At 37.8% G+C, this 19,440-nt stretch overlaps 1 protein-coding gene across 2 annotated transcripts in view; it reads right to left on the bottom strand.

The window, feature by feature from the left end:
* Positions 1 to 19,315, bottom strand: part of TEX10 (testis expressed 10) — a 53,748-nt gene extending 34,433 nt beyond the window's left edge. Inside the window, exons 1-6 of one of the 2 annotated variants that reach the window (XM_010181821.1) lie at positions 19,132 to 19,315; positions 17,619 to 18,325; positions 11,622 to 11,865; positions 9,792 to 9,904; positions 8,827 to 9,065; positions 5,589 to 5,724 (exon numbers count right to left, since the gene is read on the bottom strand). In XM_010181821.1, coding sequence (XP_010180123.1) covers positions 5,589 to 5,724; positions 8,827 to 9,065; positions 9,792 to 9,904; positions 11,622 to 11,865; positions 17,619 to 18,325; positions 19,132 to 19,311 — 1,619 coding nt within the window. In that variant the 5' untranslated portion in view covers positions 19,312 to 19,315. The remainder of the gene's footprint in view (positions 1 to 5,588; positions 5,725 to 8,826; positions 9,066 to 9,791; positions 9,905 to 11,621; positions 11,866 to 17,618; positions 18,326 to 19,131) is intronic. The other variant, XM_010181822.1, reaches the window with a different exon arrangement.
* Between the last annotated feature and the right edge of the window lie 125 nt (positions 19,316 to 19,440).

Below are 19,440 nucleotides of genomic sequence, written 5' to 3'. Positions count from 1 at the left end.
AATTACAGTAAGCGGCAATTTTGTGACTTGCTGAGAATATTTCAACAGAAGATATAAGCACAGTGGTGTGCTACTCGGGTTACATCAGAAGTATTTACTTGATCCATAGGCTTTGCACTGCATACTTGCCACTCTTCCAGAAAGTATGTGTGTGAACTGGCAAAACAGCATTCCCATTTACTGTTAAGTTTTATCAGTTTATATTTAATGAGGTTTATATTTAAAGGTTTTCAGGTACGGCTCTTAATACCACTTTCCAAATTAAAAATTTACTTTGAAAAGTGCAATTTAATAGTTAGCACTAATTAAAGTAAGGATCCCTGAATCCCATTTACAGTTTTACTCCTGAATTCTTACAGGCAAATTAGTTCAAACACAGCTCTCCTAAAGGTGCTGCTACTAAAAACTTTCTTAATAGATCTGCTACCTCTATATATTCATAACTACACCAAAAGCTTTAGGGAGCAAACCAAATCCTTACACTCTCTACAAGCCATACAGAGCTAATGCAGTCACTTATTTTCCCCTGAACTTTAATCAACACAGCCATCTACTAAGCTGCACATCCCAAATGTAGAAAACACAACAGAAAGGAAGCATAAGGGACAACTGGAAGAATAATGCAGTTGAATTTGCAGGATTAGCAATTAGGAAAGGAAACGGCACAAAAAAATATCGGAAGGAAGAAATGTCAAGAAAGAAACTTTCTACCACGGCTTTTTAAAGCAGAGATGCATGCCAAGCTCTCTACTTCTTCATTTATTGGTTGAGCCCTCAAGGTTAGGATTCACACTATAGCTCCATCAAACTATCACCTTGCTCCTGCCAAAGCCAGACCATTATGAGGGGTATAGCCTCACCAGCACTGATGAAAGACAGATACAAATCTTACTGAAGCTGCTGGCCACGTTCTTCCTAATTTAGCCCATGGTGGCTTGCCTTATTCATGTTGGGAATACACTGTTGACTTATATTCAGCTTGACATACACTGTAACTCTCACCTCTGTGGTTTGGTTTTTTTTTTTGCCGCTGCTCAGCATGAAGCAGTGCATGGGGTTATTCTGCACCAGATGCAGAATTTTGGACATACCCTTATTGAAACTTTATGCTGTTGGCCAACCTCAAGTTTCACAAGGCTGCTTGAAACTGAAGCTCTGCCAGCCAGCACGAGCCATCTCCTCTATCTTAGCACTCTGTAACAACTCCCTAAGCACGTACTGCTGTGTGACCCAGGTCACCGACAAAGCTATTGCACAATATTGGCCTCATCATCAGTGCTGCACATACTCCTTACCAGACACCAAACCGAACCCAAGTGATTCATTGCTACCCTCTGATCCTGGCCATCTTTCAGCCCCCTCTTCAGTCCATCTAGCTATCTTCAAACCCCTCATTTTGGAAACAGGAATGCTGTGGAACACAGCACCAAAAAAACCTTATTAACAAAGTGTATCGTGTCAGAGACTCTACCCTTGTCCATGCAGCCAGTCATTCATCACAGAAAGATACCATGTTGGTAATGCATGGTTTGCTCTTATATACATCCTAACTCGTTCCTGATTACCTGCTTGTCCTTTACGTGTTCAGAAATTAATTCCAAACAGAGAGGCTGCACAGCTCAAGCACTGGAACAGGCTTCCTAGAGAGGTGGTCGATGCCCCACATCTCTCAGTGTTTAAGAAACACTTGGACAATGCCCTTAACAACATGCTTTCATTTTTGGTCAGCCCTGAACTGCTCAGGCAGTTGGACCAAATCATCACTGCAAGTCCCTTTCAACTGAGATATTCTAACTTTCCAGGGACTGAGCCAAGGCTCATCAGCCTGAAATTCCCCAGATTCTTTTCAAGATGGGTTAATAACGCTTTTTTCCCCAGTCATACAGAACCTCCGGAGTTACCATGGCTTTTCATGGAGGACAAACAACGGCATCACTTTGATGTGAGACAATTTTTTCAGCATCCTCAGGTATATCCCTTGTGTACGTATCTGGCCCATGGATTTCATTATATTCAGCTGATCTGATTCTTGCTAAAATTAAAATTAAAGAGGCTTTTTACATGACATCTTATTTGTTTTGCTGGAATGTTTAGCTTTCTACTGACCCTACCCAGGGCCTCAAGCAAGCACAACTGAGATCTTTCAGCCAATTCAAACGTGAGTGGAAGGAATCTGAAGCTTAGGTTGACCCTGCAGCTCTTAGAATTTGGGCTTTCTTGGACATAAGTAACTAATAATAAAGGCAATTGAATGAGGTATCAAATAATCTTGTTCAAAGATTACAATACTTCCATGTATCTTCTGCTACCCCTTAGTATCCTCAAAAATTACACTTGGTTTTTTTTCCCCCAAAACCTCAGTATACAAGCAGCATTTAGAAGGCAGAAGATCAATCACAGGATTATTGTTTGCAATTGTCTGGTTGAATTTTAAATTTTAAAAAATCCTGTTAGTTGCTAAGTGAACCTATTTTTGTTTTGTACAAATAAAACTCTTCTCTCTTCTACCATTGCCTCAGGTAAAGCAATTCTTACAGATTATTTCTCATTTCCTCTGTTCAGGTTGTTGTCACCTACGTACTGTCCTACTGTACATATTCCTGTTCATCCTGATTTCAGACCAACTTCTTCCCTCATCCTATAGTGTGTTGGTTAAAAAGCTTTTGCTATTTTCACATCCTACGAAGAAAGTAATTCAGCTTGACATTTAGGAACTACTATTTCTAACCGGCTTGTCAGAAAAATAGGAATGAAACCAGTTTGCTTATCCATTCCTTTTTCCCCCAAGTGCTAGTTACTGTAAACACCCTCTAAAAGCTGGTCAGAAAACAGCAAAAACCTTGGACAAGCTCTTACCTCACTTAAGACAAATTTTCATTTGTATTTATGACTTGATTTTCCAGACCTCCTCCTCCATTCCACTCAATTGGCTTGATCATACTTCAGGCAACTTCACTAATTAGATTTTTTTCTTTCCCTGAAATGTCTTTGGTGCTAAGCTTTAAAAGTCGACAACCTCCATTATATTGTAGATCTGCTTTTTTTACCCTTTTTAGCTCAAATTGAAACAGTCTTATAGACCAATCCTGTCTTTCATGGGCTACAATTTCTATGACATCCTGGTTTATCAAATCAAGTATCATTCATAAAACAAAACCATTTCATCAGCTTCTACTAAAGTGCTGATTACATGAAAGAAGCTGTCAAGTGTAAATCAGAAGTTCTATGTAGGTCTTTGAAGGTGTGAACAAGCGTAGCATAATGATTATAAAAATGACTTCATTTTCAAAAGACCTGACAAAATCCCAGAATCACAAAAAACTTTAAGGAAACTAGGTATCCATGACATAAGAAGAAATGGCCCTGCATAGAGAGATTAATTGTGTTTAACAGTCTGCAGAAGAGGCAACTGAAGCAGCCAGAGTTGAAGGTAGGCTTGACAGAGGTCTCAAATCACTTGACATGCAAATAGTGGATGGAAATAAAACATTTGCTTTCTCTTCCCACAGATGTGGGTGCTGGTATCACAAAGGATCAAAACAAATAAAAGGGTGTTGGTCTTCAGACTGTTGAGCTTTGTCACTCCTTGCCAGAGGATGCCAAAGTTCCTCTCGATTTAGACCTGTCCAAGGAATGACCAGAAAAGCTCATAGAAAAGACATCCACTGAGTGATAATAAACACAGGGACTCTACGTAGTGAGGAAGTACAGGCTTCAAATGGTTGGAAGCTTAGGGTACTACAGAAAAGTAGTTCCTGCCTTCTTCCTAAAGCATCTCACGTAGGTCAGGGGTGAAGGCAGGCTGTGAGGTTAAATAGCCTTTTAAGCCTCTATCAGTAGATAAACACACACACTGTATAAGCATATATACACACAATGACTACACATATGTATGTAATGATGAGTTATGAAGTTAACTAGTATCAAGACCAAAATAATGGTTCTGAACCTTGTAATAAATCAATCAAGTTCTCTTCCAAAGGGTAACAATAGGCCAAAAGCTCCTACCTAACTTCAATCAGATAACCTAAAAAATAAACAGCTTCACTTAAATGTCCTTGGATAATGTTCCAACATGAATTCTGCTCCTCTTAGACTGCACTTGACAAGCTTCTGAGAGAAAATAAATTTTAAAAATGAGGAGAGCAGTCCCAGGAGGACTGAAGGAGCTATGACATCAAACTGAAAGGAGTAACATGTGCAGTCCACATCTTGAAGAAATGAAAAAAAACCAGCCTGCTTCTAAAAGAAAGAAATGGATCAGTACAGTACACAAACATTATGTAGCCTTAAAATGTCTTGTCAGACATAAGTGTAATTCTTTTTGCCAAGAATTTGTGAGATTTCATTCTTCTGCTGCTAAAAATGCCACGATTCCATGTAGAAGAGGAACAGAAAGAAAACTACCACTATTTGTGATGTTTAAAGATGGAAAGTTAAAGCTTCCTAAATAGTTAGATGATCACATGAAACTGGATGAGATGCTCAAGACTTCCAGGTAAGTATGGAAAACAGTCATTATGTAGCCTTGGGGGAAATCAGTATGAAAAAGACGTTTCTTTCACCCCAGATGAAAAGAGGGGGAAAAGGGGATATTTCCTACCCTTTTTCCTGTCTCTCAAACTCCCTATATTTTTAATAATGTTCATATTGTAGTTTAAGTAGTACAGTGTTTCCAGCTGCAAATCTGATCACGTGTACTCAGGCATTACCACAATAACAGATTTAACAAAGCAAAGGAGTTGCAGAAGAGAACAATTCTCCCAAAACTTGACTCTGGTAGTGGACGCCAGTAATTCTAGGGGCCCTGAGGTTTGATTTTTACCTAGCAGCAGAAACAAGTATCATGGGTATGATCTTGTGTCCCTTTGCAATTCTCAAACGAGATAGGATTAATGCAGCCTGATCTGCATTTTAATGATTTTATGTAGCTGGAACCAGATGACTTGGCTGTAAAATACCTTCTGGAAAAGTTAAGACTTGGAGACAACTCCAACAAATCTTGTAGTTAAAAGTTATTTAAGTTATATCAGCAATATAGTGAGTAATCTCCTCATAACTTGAGGGAAGCTCGATACCTATCAGAAGCACGAAACTGGGAACTCAAAAGGACAAGAACATTTTCTGAAACCTAGTCTCTTTAGAGCCACACCCCCAAAAAACAGAAAAATGCCTTTCTTAAATAAAGGAAGTACAAAATGCTAGACAAGCACTACCAGAACCAAAGACACAAAGCCACAAGCCCATGGCCTCAGGCTGAAGTGATGGAAATGCTCCATGACTGTAGCTGCACAATCTTGACACCTCTACCAAGTATCACGCAGCCAGTAACCATGAGCTTGCAGCAGTATACTTCAACTTGAATCTTAAATCACAGTCCCTTCATTAAGATCTAACTAGCAGTAATGTCAAGGAAGAGACAAGTGAATACACATCTCAATCTCACAGAGAAGCTAAACTTTCACACTTCAGTGCCACAGTGCCAAAACAGATTCAGAATGAAGTTTTATAACATTTACATAGTCATTCAGTATTTTTGAAATAAATACATTATGTTGAAATGAAAAAGAACATGCAAATGGTTTTACCTGATTCTTTGAGTCCTCAGATCTTCTTTTTGGTAAACTCTGCTAAAAAATTTCAAAAGCAACGTACGAACAGGAAAGAGGAGATTCCTTTGCTGGTATAGCGTGTATACTGCTTTTATCAACGGTTCTGTTGCCACTGTAAAGAAAATACATAAAAATCTGAAGTGGTGCTTCTTGATCTTCTGATTTTATACACACGTACACAGAAGAGGTATAATCAGTATCTGTAACTGTTTACTTTTAACTCTACAGGGAAGCACCAAAATGTTTTAAAACAACTACTGGATAGACTTCTAAACCATTAAAACACCACCTGCTTGTGCAGCTTGTGAAAGAGCCACACGAAACAACAGTGACAGCACGCAAGTGAAAACTTCAGAACTTCGTGAAGACGAGGCAGTGCACAGGTCGAAGGGCGGCTGAGAACCAATAAATTCCTGCTTTTCACACCTGTCTTCCACATCTTTCTCCCCTAGTGCAGTAACCTCATACCAATCTTCTTTACTCCTTACCTGTGCTCCCCCAAATCTCAGTGTCACGGTGCCTTCAGTTCTCTCTCTATTATCCCTTTCCCTCTGCCACACACAAGCCTTATCAACTCTCCATGTCTTTGAACCAGCTGGCTTCAAATCACATTTGCTGATGAACCAGAAAATATGTACCTCAAAAGGCCACTGCCAAGCCACTACAAAAAGAACTGCTAAACTTGCACGACAACCTTTCCTCCTCTGAAGCTCTCATCAGCCACGCGTTATCAGCAGACTTAAAACAATGTATAAAGTTCTATTCTTATGGCAAAGTTGGCTAAAACCAGCCAGCAAGTGCAGAGGCTATCACAGCAGACTAAGAAACAGAGCAAGTATTTTCTTTGTGAATCAGATTAAACCACTACCGTGAAGACATAATGAAGTGATTGCTGCTACTTAAGTATCTTCATAAACCAAGACGGCGAAACCTTTGTCTTTCCATTCAGGTGTACAGAGCAGTCTTAGTAAGTTATGTATTCACAGACAAACACAATTTCGTGTTCCACACCAAACAGAGCTGCTTCTGCCCACAGAAACAAGGATGTTCCACACTAAAAATTATTCCAGATCCAGTCAGGGACTAGTCTTCATCAGCAAAACTCTTACCAGGGGACATATTTCAGTTATTGTATAGGGATTCTCACTAAAAAAAAAAAACCAAACAACAAACCACACTATAAAAAGCACCTAAAACGGTATGACCATATTCAAGCATAACACAGGGAGCTATTTAGAAGTGGAATCTAACATAATTGTCAATAGAAAAATACATCAACTATTAGAACGTATTTCAATTATGATAATTTATTAAGTTCTTTTCATTGCATCGGGAGCATCAACTCAATCAATTTATGTACCTTCAGATTAAGAATCACCTTGGACCAAACACGTGCTTATTCTTAATTGACTAACAGATCGTTACTTAGCCAAAAATGACACAGAGGTATAATTGTTAACTGAACAAATATAAGAAGATATAAATAATCTAAGTGCACAGAACGCTCAGCCACGTTCCAATAAATCTGAGGCACATTTAGTAAAGCAGTTTCTTCTTCTTGAATTGCCTCCTATGAATAGGACAAGTTTAAAAACAGAAGCAATTTAAAAATGTATCCTTATGAAGTAATACTTAAAAGGTCTGCATTATACAGCCTCCCAAAATGCAGCCAAATTCCATGTACAGGTGCATGGGCTTGTTCCTCCTCAAGTGCAGGAGTCTGCACTTCTCCTTGTTGAACCATCAGCTCATTTCTCCAGCACGTGGAGGCTGTATTTCCTCTGCATCTACTAAATGAATTTTAACATGACCTCTAGTCAGGCTTTTAGTACTGCACAAGGATTACCCTGAAGAGGTGAGAAATTGTCCACACAAATAGATACAGATTCATGAGCTAAATGATATCCTATTTGCAGTGAAATTCCTGAAACTTTATAGGATCAGCAGATAAGATCCATGCATATTAACCTTTCAGAATTTCATTTATTAAAACTTTTTTTAAGCTTAGTAATTTTCTGCATTCCTGAGGAGAATTATTGTATTAAAATGGCTACTTCAGTTACAAAAACACCAGCCATCCTCCACTATCTGGTAAAAGTTTAGAAGATAAATGAAAAAAAAAAAAATCAATGTTTCATTACAAGGAAAAACATGAAGTATCTGATTTAACAGTCTAACAACAGTTTGGAAACTTGTCTCCTGAGCAGCAACCCTTCTGCTTTAACTCAGTCAAAGATATACCTGTGGACTATTATTTGCCTTCAAAGGGAAGCTAGATTTGTAGTGCAGACAGGAATGGTTAGTTATTATCTTTGTCAGCAGGGACATAGGGATAGACAGATTCCTAATTAAAATGGATTTGGAAGGAGACAGAACTGCCTGCCAAAATGTATTTGAGGGACATGTGACAACTTTTCATCACATAACACTAAGAATGAAATGTGCTGCTAAGGGCAAACCATTTTCCATAAACTCTACTTGGCTGCATGGAATCCACTTCTACCAGACTGGTAAGACAACAGACCCCTGCCATCTTAGGCTTACTGAAAAATGCCTTTCTTTAATAAGTCCTACATCACTCACTGAACAGACATGTCAACTAAGATCTCATCTGAAACACAACCAAGTAGTACTTGAAGAGAAAGAAAGAAAGAAAAAGCCAAGCCAAAATACTGCAGTGATCCCACAAGTCATAAGGAAGCATGTTCTCTCTTGGAAAAGGATTCAAATCAAACACTTTGGAAATATTCTACAGCAGCTTCCACCAGAACCATCGTGGCATTTCATGTCATCACTGAACTAGAATGGTCACCTGACATTACTCAAGGAAGTCTACCAGCTACATTGACGATTTTAAATAGAGACTGGAATATTAAAGCATCGTGCACCTCTACATCTTTGCATTTTTTTTTTCTATGAAGAAAACTTACCTTCCCATTTATAATAATATCTTAAAAAGTAAAAGCAGAAACAGGTACACAAACATATTAATACTTTGCACATCAACAGTGTGAAACTAACAGCATTCCTAAAAATCAAGTTTTCAATGCCACAGACAGGGATATAACCACGAAATTCAATTCACCTCTACATATAAAATACATTATGATGCAACAACTGAGGATATAAGATGAAGTGACCTGAAAATGCTAGAGTAACTCACAACTTTTTGTCAGTGCCTAACTCTGTTTTTCAGAAACTACTCATCTCTTACCTTTGTTTTGCTGTATTAGCATTAGTCTCCAAGTCACACCAAGCAATCTGTTCACCTGCTTGCTGTTCAGCTTACTGCCGTCCTGAAGAGTATCTGTCACAAATTTCCTTATCATGTCCAGCCAGCCAGAATCCGTCTGAAGTGTTGAGGTGCTTGCTAGTGAAACCATGATATCACACAAGGTTAGGTTCAGTAAAAGATGGTCTACGCTGTTTGAGGATGCCGTGCAACACTTGTTGCTAAGGTGGAAGAGAAAGAAAAAAAAAGAGGTGTCAAAAAGCTTATTTTGTGCCTTTTAATATACACTCCTTTGGCAGAATTTGTAGGGGAAAAATAGTGTTTAAAAAAGTGTTAAAAGTTTTAAAGTAAGTATCTGCTTTAAAAGAGTCTTCGAGTACGTGAAAATTTTTGTTCTGCCACCAAAATGTCTATTTCTCATATTTGCAGTGGCAGCAATAACCAAAGCTCTAAATTCTATCTCTATGGCTGGTTTCTCCTTTTTGACATTTTTATTCTGGCCTAGCACAAAGCATCCCATCTCCTGTCCAGCCCTGTAGCACAACTATAGAAGAGCCAACGTGGTGAAGGAAAGTGTTTTAACTATGTTTTGATGTAACTCAGCAGTCAGCTGAAGAAAACATTCAAAAACATGAAACTAGTCAGACAGACACAAATCAGCAATACAAATTCCAGAGGAAGCATTCAATAAAATACTTTCATTTCTCTACAAGAGTGTTTTAATTTCTACTGGAGGCTATTCAGATAACTTCCTATACAATACTTTCACAAAAGACTTCTCAACTCAAAGCAATGCTACCTTCCTATAAAAACTTTTCCACAGATCTTCGAGGAATATATATAAAGTTTTCTTTTCCAACATTAAAAACTTAATGCTGGATAAAGCATATGATTCACATTGTCTCACGAAATTAAAAGCTGTAACATGACCTTGACTTTATTCTTACCCTTTGCATGAATCTTTCTTTTTGTGCTTTGCTGTTTCTTGTAAAGAATAAGGAAAATGACGCATGAAATGGTGCTTGAAATCAACAAGATAATTCATTCGAAGCCACAGTTCCTGCCAAGGAAAGCAGATGATAAACAGAAACCATGGTAGTAAGTGAAATACATGAATGCAATCATCCAAAATGCACTACTGGAATCAATGAAAAACAAGTTTTTATACGTATTTTCTTTCAGATCTAACTGTGAAGTCCCACGCATGAACCTGAAGGTCCACAAAACAAGAGAGTAAAATTACAAGTCAAGGTTGAGTAATAATATTTAATCCAAACTGGATCAGCATATTATCGCATATTAACGTGGGAATATGCAATATTAAACCAAGTGAGCTACAGATGTAAATTAAAAGTGCTTTTCTATCAATTTTGGGGGTACTTAAAATCAGAGTGAACTCTTGATTTACTTGCAGTGACTGTCCTGAGTTTTCCATTAAGATTTATTCTGAAACTGCCTTCATCTTTCCCCATCATTAGTGTACTTGCAGTTCAAAGCCCACTGACAATATGTGTTGCTATTAATAAGCAAAGCTTCCATTTTCAAATTGAGCCATTTGAATACATTTTATATATAAAGGTGACTATTATAAAGGAAAAATAAGATTAAAAGTTTATCATCTCTGAAACACAATATTCTGGAGGGAAAAAAACAAGGAAGTTGTATGGACATCAGATTTTTTGGGTTTTTTCCCCAAACATCCTATGGTCAAAATGCCACTGCGTGTACCTGAAACAGCTACATCTTGACACTAGAGCACTCCTGAAATGCAGGTACCTTATGGCTAAGGGCAGCAGTTTGGCAGTGGCCTAAAGAAAAAGGCTAGGGCAGCGGGTTGCCACAGGTATTACCTGGTCAACAGCCTGCTTTCTGCCTGCTTCCAAGCCTTCTCGAGAAGGTGAAAAGGGAACAGCATGTTTTGTTCAGACACACTGAATCCATCCCTCAAGGCTGTGTATGTTGGGTAACTCTGGTCTAACAGAATTATTCCAAAAATTATTTCCAATAATTGTTCTATACGTTGATTTTTATTTTATTTTTTTTTTTAGCAAATGGACCTACAGTCCTATGCTTTTATCCAAGTAAAACAAAGAGCTGTCAAGACATTCCTTTCAACTCCTCTCAATAGCCAAAATGGAAATGAAGTGTCCTTTCTCCAGTTTGCAACATCTTTGAAAGAACAGTAAAAGTTAGAATAGCAATTCATTTATCAAAGACAGACAAAATAATTAGGGAAAAAAACCTCACGGATCTTTTCCAAAATTCCTGTTGAGGTGTTGATTCAATGTCTTGGGATAGTACCAAACATGACAATGCAGTTTGTACCAAGCAATTACAGGATCCCGTATCACTGTTATTCCCTACCGTTCCAAGGATTTAGGGCTTGTTACTTTTCAATCCACCCCTCAACACAAAATTTTTCAACATGTAAAACCAAGGAACAAACACCTCCAATTTATGCTTTCTTCAAATTTGTATTCTAGAGTTTATCTGGGAGACAAAATGCTACTCTTCTCCAATACCACCTTCAGTTTCAAAAGCTTTTATGCTGCAGTCTGTCAAGAAGGACTCCTGGAGACTAGCGGTGAACTTACTGCTCAGATCCACAAATTCTTTTCTAGAGTAGGAGACTATAAAAATCCAAGCTCAAATTTTACTCAAAACCTAGGCTACTTCTCTCTTACAATATTTCTACTGCTTTAAATCAGCAAATCACTAGCTTCTGATCAAAACAAAATGAACTCTCATTAGTACGCCACAGATCACTTCTCCCTTACCATTTTGTACGTTTCATCGTGTCGCTTTGTGAGTTTCCACAATAAATGTATTATACTAAGCACTTGCTGCATAAGCTGCTGAGATTCTGATTCCAAATGGTTTCCAAGAATAGGAGCTGACAGTGCAGGAGATGCTTCAATCCAGCACTCAATCAGTAATGGAATTATTATCTCAATAAAACCTTTTAAGTTTTCAGCCGAGGACAGGCCTTTTTCTGCACTGTCCATTACATTTGCCAGAGACCTAAATGACAAAAGCAAAAAAAAAAAGAAAAGAAAAAGAAAAAGAGATAAAGACACCTTTAGAACCAGGTTACAGCAATACCACCTTCCTGCCTTCTGAACACCAGGAGAAATTACCTTTTTTAGTATGTTAAATGTTTGCTTGTTTTATGACTAGACATTTCAGGAAAGGAAAAAAGGGAGCTCAGACTATCTAGATCTACAACAAACTCGCTCCTGAGTCTCCCTGCAAGGTTGTGTGCTTCTGTACCAAATTATTAGATTTCAGTATTTCTCTCTCCGTCGCTATATATAAAGTCCATGAAGTGAAGAAATATGATCTGTATTATTACACCACCTTCAAACAGTGGATAACAATTCACTGTACTTAGCACAATAAAATACAGAAGTTTTAAGCACCTTGAAGCAAAATAATGAAACTGACTACAAAGTATCATTAAATGCATGAGGTTTATTACAGTTAATAACCATCTCCAGCTATAATAAACATAATGGTTGTTTGTATTAATAGGAAAATAATACTCTGCAGAAATATAACTTTGGTTCCACATGATGTTTAACTACAATGCTCTGGAGAGCAACTAGCTGTAAAATTATTAAAATGATCCGAAAATGAAATTAAACAAAAAAAAAAAGAGAGATAATTAAAATAACATCTCCTAGAAAGCAAGAAAACCAAGGACTTTTCCCTCCCCCCTTGTAAGACTTCATTTGTGTTTCAAAAGGGATTATCAACACAAATTACCAAATCCCGCTCCAGGATAAAATCAGGCAACACGTATGCATTTTAGAAAGAAGGTTCTTTAAAGAAAGAAATCCCTTAATACCTCCTGCTAATTTTAAGCAACACAGAAGCTTCTGAAAGGGTTTCCAAATATCATCAGCCCTTAAAAAAAGAAAAGCAACAATAATTTCAACTGATAATTTTTTACATTGTTTCCCATGAGGATTTTGTTTTCTAAGTCACAGCAGGGAATTCCCACCATAATTCTAACTTCCTAATGTACATAAAATTGGTACTCTGAACCCCTAGTAAACTCCATTCTATTTCAGTGATGTTCTCCAAGTAATAATTTTCCTTACATATACACCCAAAATAGGATTTGAAAAACTAGTTTGTTTCTTTCCACAGAGGCAGAGAAGTCACGTTTACAAATATTTCAATTTCATATTTCATCAAAGAGGTAAAGCAGTTTTTGTCTGATCATCTTGCCATTTCCAAATTATCCAATTAGTTATATCCTTTGATGAAGCTACATTTCTCATGCTGTTGCAATCATCTATTATATGCACAAAAGAGAAAATTTTATTCTATCATTTCTCTCTGGCTTAAATTGGTATCTCAAAAAAATTACTAAACCAAAATCAACTTGGGTATTAACAAACTGTAAAAGCAGCAGGGAGAAGACATCTGCGAAGGAAGAAAAAGTGAGTGCAAGACAAATTCAGGCTCTTTTTCAATGAAGGCAAGATGGGAGAGAGAATTTAGATCTCCAGCACAAAACACAATGGACAAGCAGAAACATAACTGGTAATAAGAAAAAAAATATTTTTATCTTTAGTACCTACTACAACTATCAGACATCTTAAAATTTTATAAAGCTTAGCATTAACTGCAGCAACCAAGGTATGCAGTCAATGTACTTTGGCTTTTTATTGCTCTATGTGTCTTCTATTCCTACAGACACTGAAGGAAACTGGTGTCTTTCTGCAGACTATTAAGAAAGTTTAGGGTGAATGGTTCCAACTTAAACATTTAACTCTCAGCCACCTAAAGTCACAGCAGACAAATCCCATCTTCCAGTTACAACCTCAATGAATTCTAAAGCATCACTGGACAAACCAGTTGATAACAAGACCATAACCTCACTGAAAACATTAGCTTCATCTGTAAATGTTATGGCATGACAGGACTACATGCACAACTGAGACTCTAAAATGTCAGTAATTGGCTGAAATAGTTCTGAAGTAATACTACAATCACTTATCTAAAAATAATACCTGATATTACAGTAGAGCTCTGGAATTCAAGCAATCTGTCTCTGGAACACAAAAAAATTCTCCCCATTAAACAGCGCACAGAGTGCATGGAACCTGTGAAGTTGGCAACACACACCTGAAGACTCCTACAAAAGTATAACATACCCAACCCAACTATTTCAGTATTTTAGAAACAACAGATGGAAAAAGAAGGAACAAATCCATGCCAAAAGGGATACTCCACCCAGCTGCTGAAAGCATTTGGGAAAGAATACTTCGCATAGCTTTCAGGTACCCCTGCAAAAGAAGCTCTCATCTCTCAAGACTCCTCCAAATAGTCAAGGTTAGCAAAAAAAGGGGTAAATAAAATCTGACTGCCAGCATGATAACAGATGATGACAGAGTATTGCTGTAATCTGTCCAGCATGCGTTTGATTAATGCAATATCCTTAGCAATACAGGTTCACTAGAACTGGGAGTGTCTGATGTCAATTAAGGAGTTAACCTTTTTGTCACATATCTGTTATCCCTATTTAGTGGTGAGGTGGGTCTCAGAAACACTGCAAAGCATATTATCTTCATAGCAGTGTAAGACACACAAATATCTCGCAGCTCATCTCAACAGCATCCCTTAAGCTGTCATCTTTCTTAAAATGCCATTATTTTTATAAAGCAGGACCAAACAAACAAAGAAGGTGGAACATATCTGCCACTTGACAGTAAGAGGACAACAGAAAGCCAGCAAAGGGATGTCAAAGAAAACAAACAAAAAAAAAGAAACAGAAAATAAGGAAACAACTTTTTGCTGCTTAAAACAGGAAATGCCAGTGGGAGTTAAGTTTTTTGTAGCTCAGAGTCTAAGCCAGGTTACTATCCTCCTTTTTTGTGTGCACTGCCAACCGCAGCAAAGAAGCACTCAGTACACAATGTGAACTGTATTTTCCATTTCTGTCTGATGCACGGGTCACACCGCATACGTATTTATTCACTATGGTTTGTCTTCCACTTTGGTCTCTCAAGTCTTCTCCGCTTTTCTCTGCATCTTCATTTTGTTCTCTCTCAGCAGAAACAGCAGCTCCACCATTTCTCTTCAGCACCATTTCCAGTCCAAAAGAGACCACGCACTTTGGTATCATCATATTTGAGCTATGACAGCTTTCCACCTTTCCACACCTGAAATGAGTTTGATGCAAAAAGCAGCACAGTCAGCATATAAAGCAGAGGATATATTCTAATAATTTCCTAATTCACTGTAATCTTTAATTTACACACAGACCTAGCACACAACAGAAAAAGTCTTAATATTTGCACTGCTGAATAACCCGGTATTCCAGGGTCAGAATCTACACTTTTTACTACACATTAAACCTACAAACTCATTCTGAAAATTCCTTTCTGCATTCACTAGGTTATCAATGAGGTGCCATCCCTACCATATGAACTTGCAAGATTAAAAAAAAAAAATACAGGAACTTAAAAAGTTCATCATTCTGTTAATGGTGCTTGGAAGCCTACTTTTAGAAAGAACAAAGCTGAAGCATATTTGCAGTATTAGCGATGAGGCCATGAACACATACACACTGCAATTAGTTACTTATGGTTTGGTCAACTCATCACCTACAGGTAGAACTTAACTATTTTACGCCTAGACTTCTTTAAGCAATACCATACACACTAAGAATTCGGAAGTACTCAAGAAGCATTACAGATGTTTTGCACCTGTTATAAGTAGTAATTTCTGTCCTTGCAGTAATGGCCACAGCAGAGGCCACAGCTGGGAACAGAAGAGACAGAATTCAACATCTTCAGATTACTAAAAAATATTTCAGCGGCAAATACAAAGGTCACCACAGTAACTTCCACTCTTAGAATTTTGCAGATATCCCATAAAACAAGCTGTGCTGGCCCTTTATGCAAAATGAATACACCAAAAATTTACACAAATGCAACAAAACCAGAACATTTTAGTACCTTCTGCAGATGCCCCTTCTCTTTCCATTCTTCTGTTCTGCTGCCATCAGCTTGCTTTGCCAATCTCTCCTTGGATTCTAGCAATGTTTCCTTCTACTCTTCTGGCTCCTCCTCATGCTGGCAAACGCCTTTTTGAAAGTATTTATAACCACAAGTGGATCACGATGTTTCACCAAAATCTAGCTCCTCAGAAAAGTAGACTCCAATTCAGGTGACACCAGATGCAAAGTTTATTTTAGACCTTGGACACAATGCATCTTCAGCTACTACAGGGCATGGTTTATCATACACTGTCTGTCATTCAGGGCAAATTACAAGAATCTTCTGACACACAGTGGTCCAAAATTGTACACTCCTGACTGCAGAGTCCATAGGACTGTTCTGTGCTCAGCACTGAACCCTTCCCCATACCTCTAGTGGGCTTCACTGGTCTTGTTTCCAACTGAAGTTTTACCTGCAGCAGATATTTTTGGTCATGACTGAACTTACACACTATGTTAACAACCACTTTTATGAGAATAAACTGTACATTTCACTTAGCTTAACAGAAATTTCCTATGTCTACTACAAGTAATATGCTATCTACCAACAGGAAGCATAGGAGAGTGGGAATGAAATGGTCATTTGTGTCTCCATAATAGAGATGGAAATCACCTGCTAATTCAGGCCAATACCTGTGGTATTAAGAGAGTGCACCTCTTCTTCTGCACTTCATTCAAAGTTATGAGATGGACAGAGCAGTGGATTAAGCAGTGCGGTTTATACCCTTTTATGTTACTGATCTCCTAGATGAATTTGGTGTAACTGCTTCACACCCCTTATTCAGTCTCCCCCAGTAGTACAACAAGGATTGCGGCTTCTCTTCAAACCACTTTGATATCTATGAATTACACATGCTGTGTTATGGCTAAAGAGTTTGTTTTTCGAGTTGTCCATTCCAGGTCTGCTACCAGCAGGTATGTAAAGTCCATAGTAGTGCATATACATGAGGATGCCAATGTTTAAAAGGTAACATAAGAATAAAATGGGGTCAGAGGTTCCCTTCTAGTTTGAGGAGTGGGTGAATCAGAGAAGGAAGAGAAATAAAGATGGTTAGTTATTTCTCCCTTAATTTCAGCTCACACCTATTTAGACTAAAAAACACACAAACCTTTTTGTGACTAAGTACGCTATACTTTCTTCATCAACACATTTCAATGAGATATCTTTTATCCATAGCGAAGATAAAAACCACCAAACTGATTAAAAATATCTAGAATTGAAAACTCAGCAGAACTTCATACAGCCAGACACATCCCATCATACTGTCCATTTAAAAGGAGCTATCTTCAAAGAAAATAGACTCCTAAACTTAATAGACTCTTGCAGGTAAAAGCACAGAACGTCAGTAAAACTCATTATCACAGTGTAAGAAACAAGCTTACATTTAATGTAAAGAAATCTGCCTACCTCCTCAATCTCTATTCAATATCCTGCAACAACCTGTAGTTGTCAGCTCGCATTCCAAACAAAAATAACTGCTGGAGTTGGTCTTCCAAAATTATTATGAATAGTATAAAATAACGCTTTTATTTGATAACAGGAAAGTTTATGATACATGCATAGCACAGTTTTCTGCTGAGTATTTCCGTATTTTCAAGCCACTGCAGTAAGACTGCACATTACACTGAAAGCCCTAAAACACACTTAAGGGACACTACCACAACAAAAATGGAATAGTTGTCTTCAGCAGCAACAAACCACAATTTAACATTGTGACTATACAGCTCACATTAATTCCCAAATTACTTAATGTTTTCTCACCTCAGTCTGAACGATGAGTTGATCTTTGGTCGTAAGCCACCATTATCAAACAGCTGTATTTGTTGCTGATTATTTGCATGGACCTTCCAACTTATACATATGGGGTTCCTCACAGAATGAGGGCTGTCCTTTTGTTCTTGAAGCCCTTCATCTTCTATTTCACTGGATCCATCGACCACTGCTTGGAGAAACTTCTTGAGCCTTGTAAGTACATTCAACCTCCACTGCTGAGAAGTTACTCTCCGATTTGGGTTAACAGAGAGCATCCAGGAAAGTTTGTCTCTGCTTTTGAGTCTTTTAGACAGTTGCTGGTGAGAAATAAGCTCTACAAAATTCTTCAACAATATACTGCTGCGGTCTGTGAGAAGAGCTGGGTACGCTTCCAATAAAACGTCCAAGACTTTCAGTGAATCCTCCTGAATCCCCTCACTGATGTGAGTCATGGCACTGGAGAGATGGGCACTTACCAAAGGAAAAAATGGAGCAATCTGTTCCGCTCTTATTTTTGAAGCCAAGAACTGCAGCAGGTGAACAGCTGCTCCTCTGACACCAGAATCTTTGTCTGTAAACACAGCTGCCACCTCACTTATTATATTCGAAAGGTGTGCATCAATTACAAATGGATACTGAGACAGGAGATCTTTGAGCCCAAGAAGTGCATTATGCTTCACCCCAGGACTGTAGTGATGCATCTGTGAAAGCAGATCCTAAAAGGAAAGAAACATATGTACTTGCTATCATTATTGCTTTAAGCTCGTTAAACTTCATCACCTATTTCCAGAACATTTTTCTTAAACGCTCAAAATACAGAATCTACACTTACGATGTACAGCCGTTCATAGCAGCATAATACGTTCAGAAAAAATATAACATTAGCTTAAAGCATAACAATGAACAAATCATCACAATTCAATGACAGGAAAAACAAAATACCATGACTTGTCCCTTCAGGTTATCAGGTAATCCTCATTCGTAAGTTTATGCACAACCCTACTGACTTTTAACAGAGGGATGACCAAAAATAAGCCCTCTCATACTTGCTCTGAAGAGCAGAACTATGAAGTCTCAGTCTCAGCAGCTTTCTTCAGTTTAAGCAGAGAGCTGCAACAAATGTAAGACGATGCAAAGGAAGGCAGAACCACCACACAAAGAAAAAATTTTTCTTAAAACATCACCCTCAGGAAGTCTACTTTTTAAAACCCTGTTTTAAATTTACAATCCAAGACTTCAAAAAAACAAATACTAATCCTAGACACTTCAAGTGTGCAACTTTAATTTTTGCACTGCTTTCCCTTGAGTTATATGCTGGTCCAGCAATGTGAGACATTAAATTCATGGGCCAGATTGTTGTCAAGGACAGAGCAGCTGTATTCAGATACTCTGCTGGGGTTTTTTTAAGTGTTGGGGTTTTTTTTAAATAAATATGTTTTTCCCTAAACTCTAGAAAATGCAGTAAACCTAGATAAATTTCAAGTAGTTTTCTGTCATTTCAGAATGTATTGGCACAGGATACCTTTATGTTAAGTTTTCTATTTTGCGTAGGAAGCACTCCATCTTCTTTAAGCTGCTCAGGAATTTGTATGGCCTTTGTTTTGAAGGTAGTATCAGTTGCATTCTCTAGTTTGGGCTTTTTTTTCCCAACTTTCAATTTCACTTTCTGGAAATCTTCTTGATGTTTCCTTTTTTTCGTCATCCTGATTCTCTACAAAGAGATATTAAGAATTTTAATTTTATTAAAAACACTATGAACAAATATTTTTTCCACCAAAGAGCAGCAACTTCCTAACGAAGGCTACCATTTTTACCCTTCTCCCCTGCATAA

Source organism: Mesitornis unicolor, unplaced genomic scaffold (genome assembly GCF_000695765.1).
Source record: "Mesitornis unicolor isolate BGI_N332 unplaced genomic scaffold, ASM69576v1 scaffold13283, whole genome shotgun sequence".
NCBI classification, from domain to species: Eukaryota; Metazoa; Chordata; class Aves; order Mesitornithiformes; family Mesitornithidae; genus Mesitornis; species Mesitornis unicolor.
Note: the sequence above shows the minus strand (reverse complement) of the source record. Positions and strands in the feature narration are given on the sequence as shown.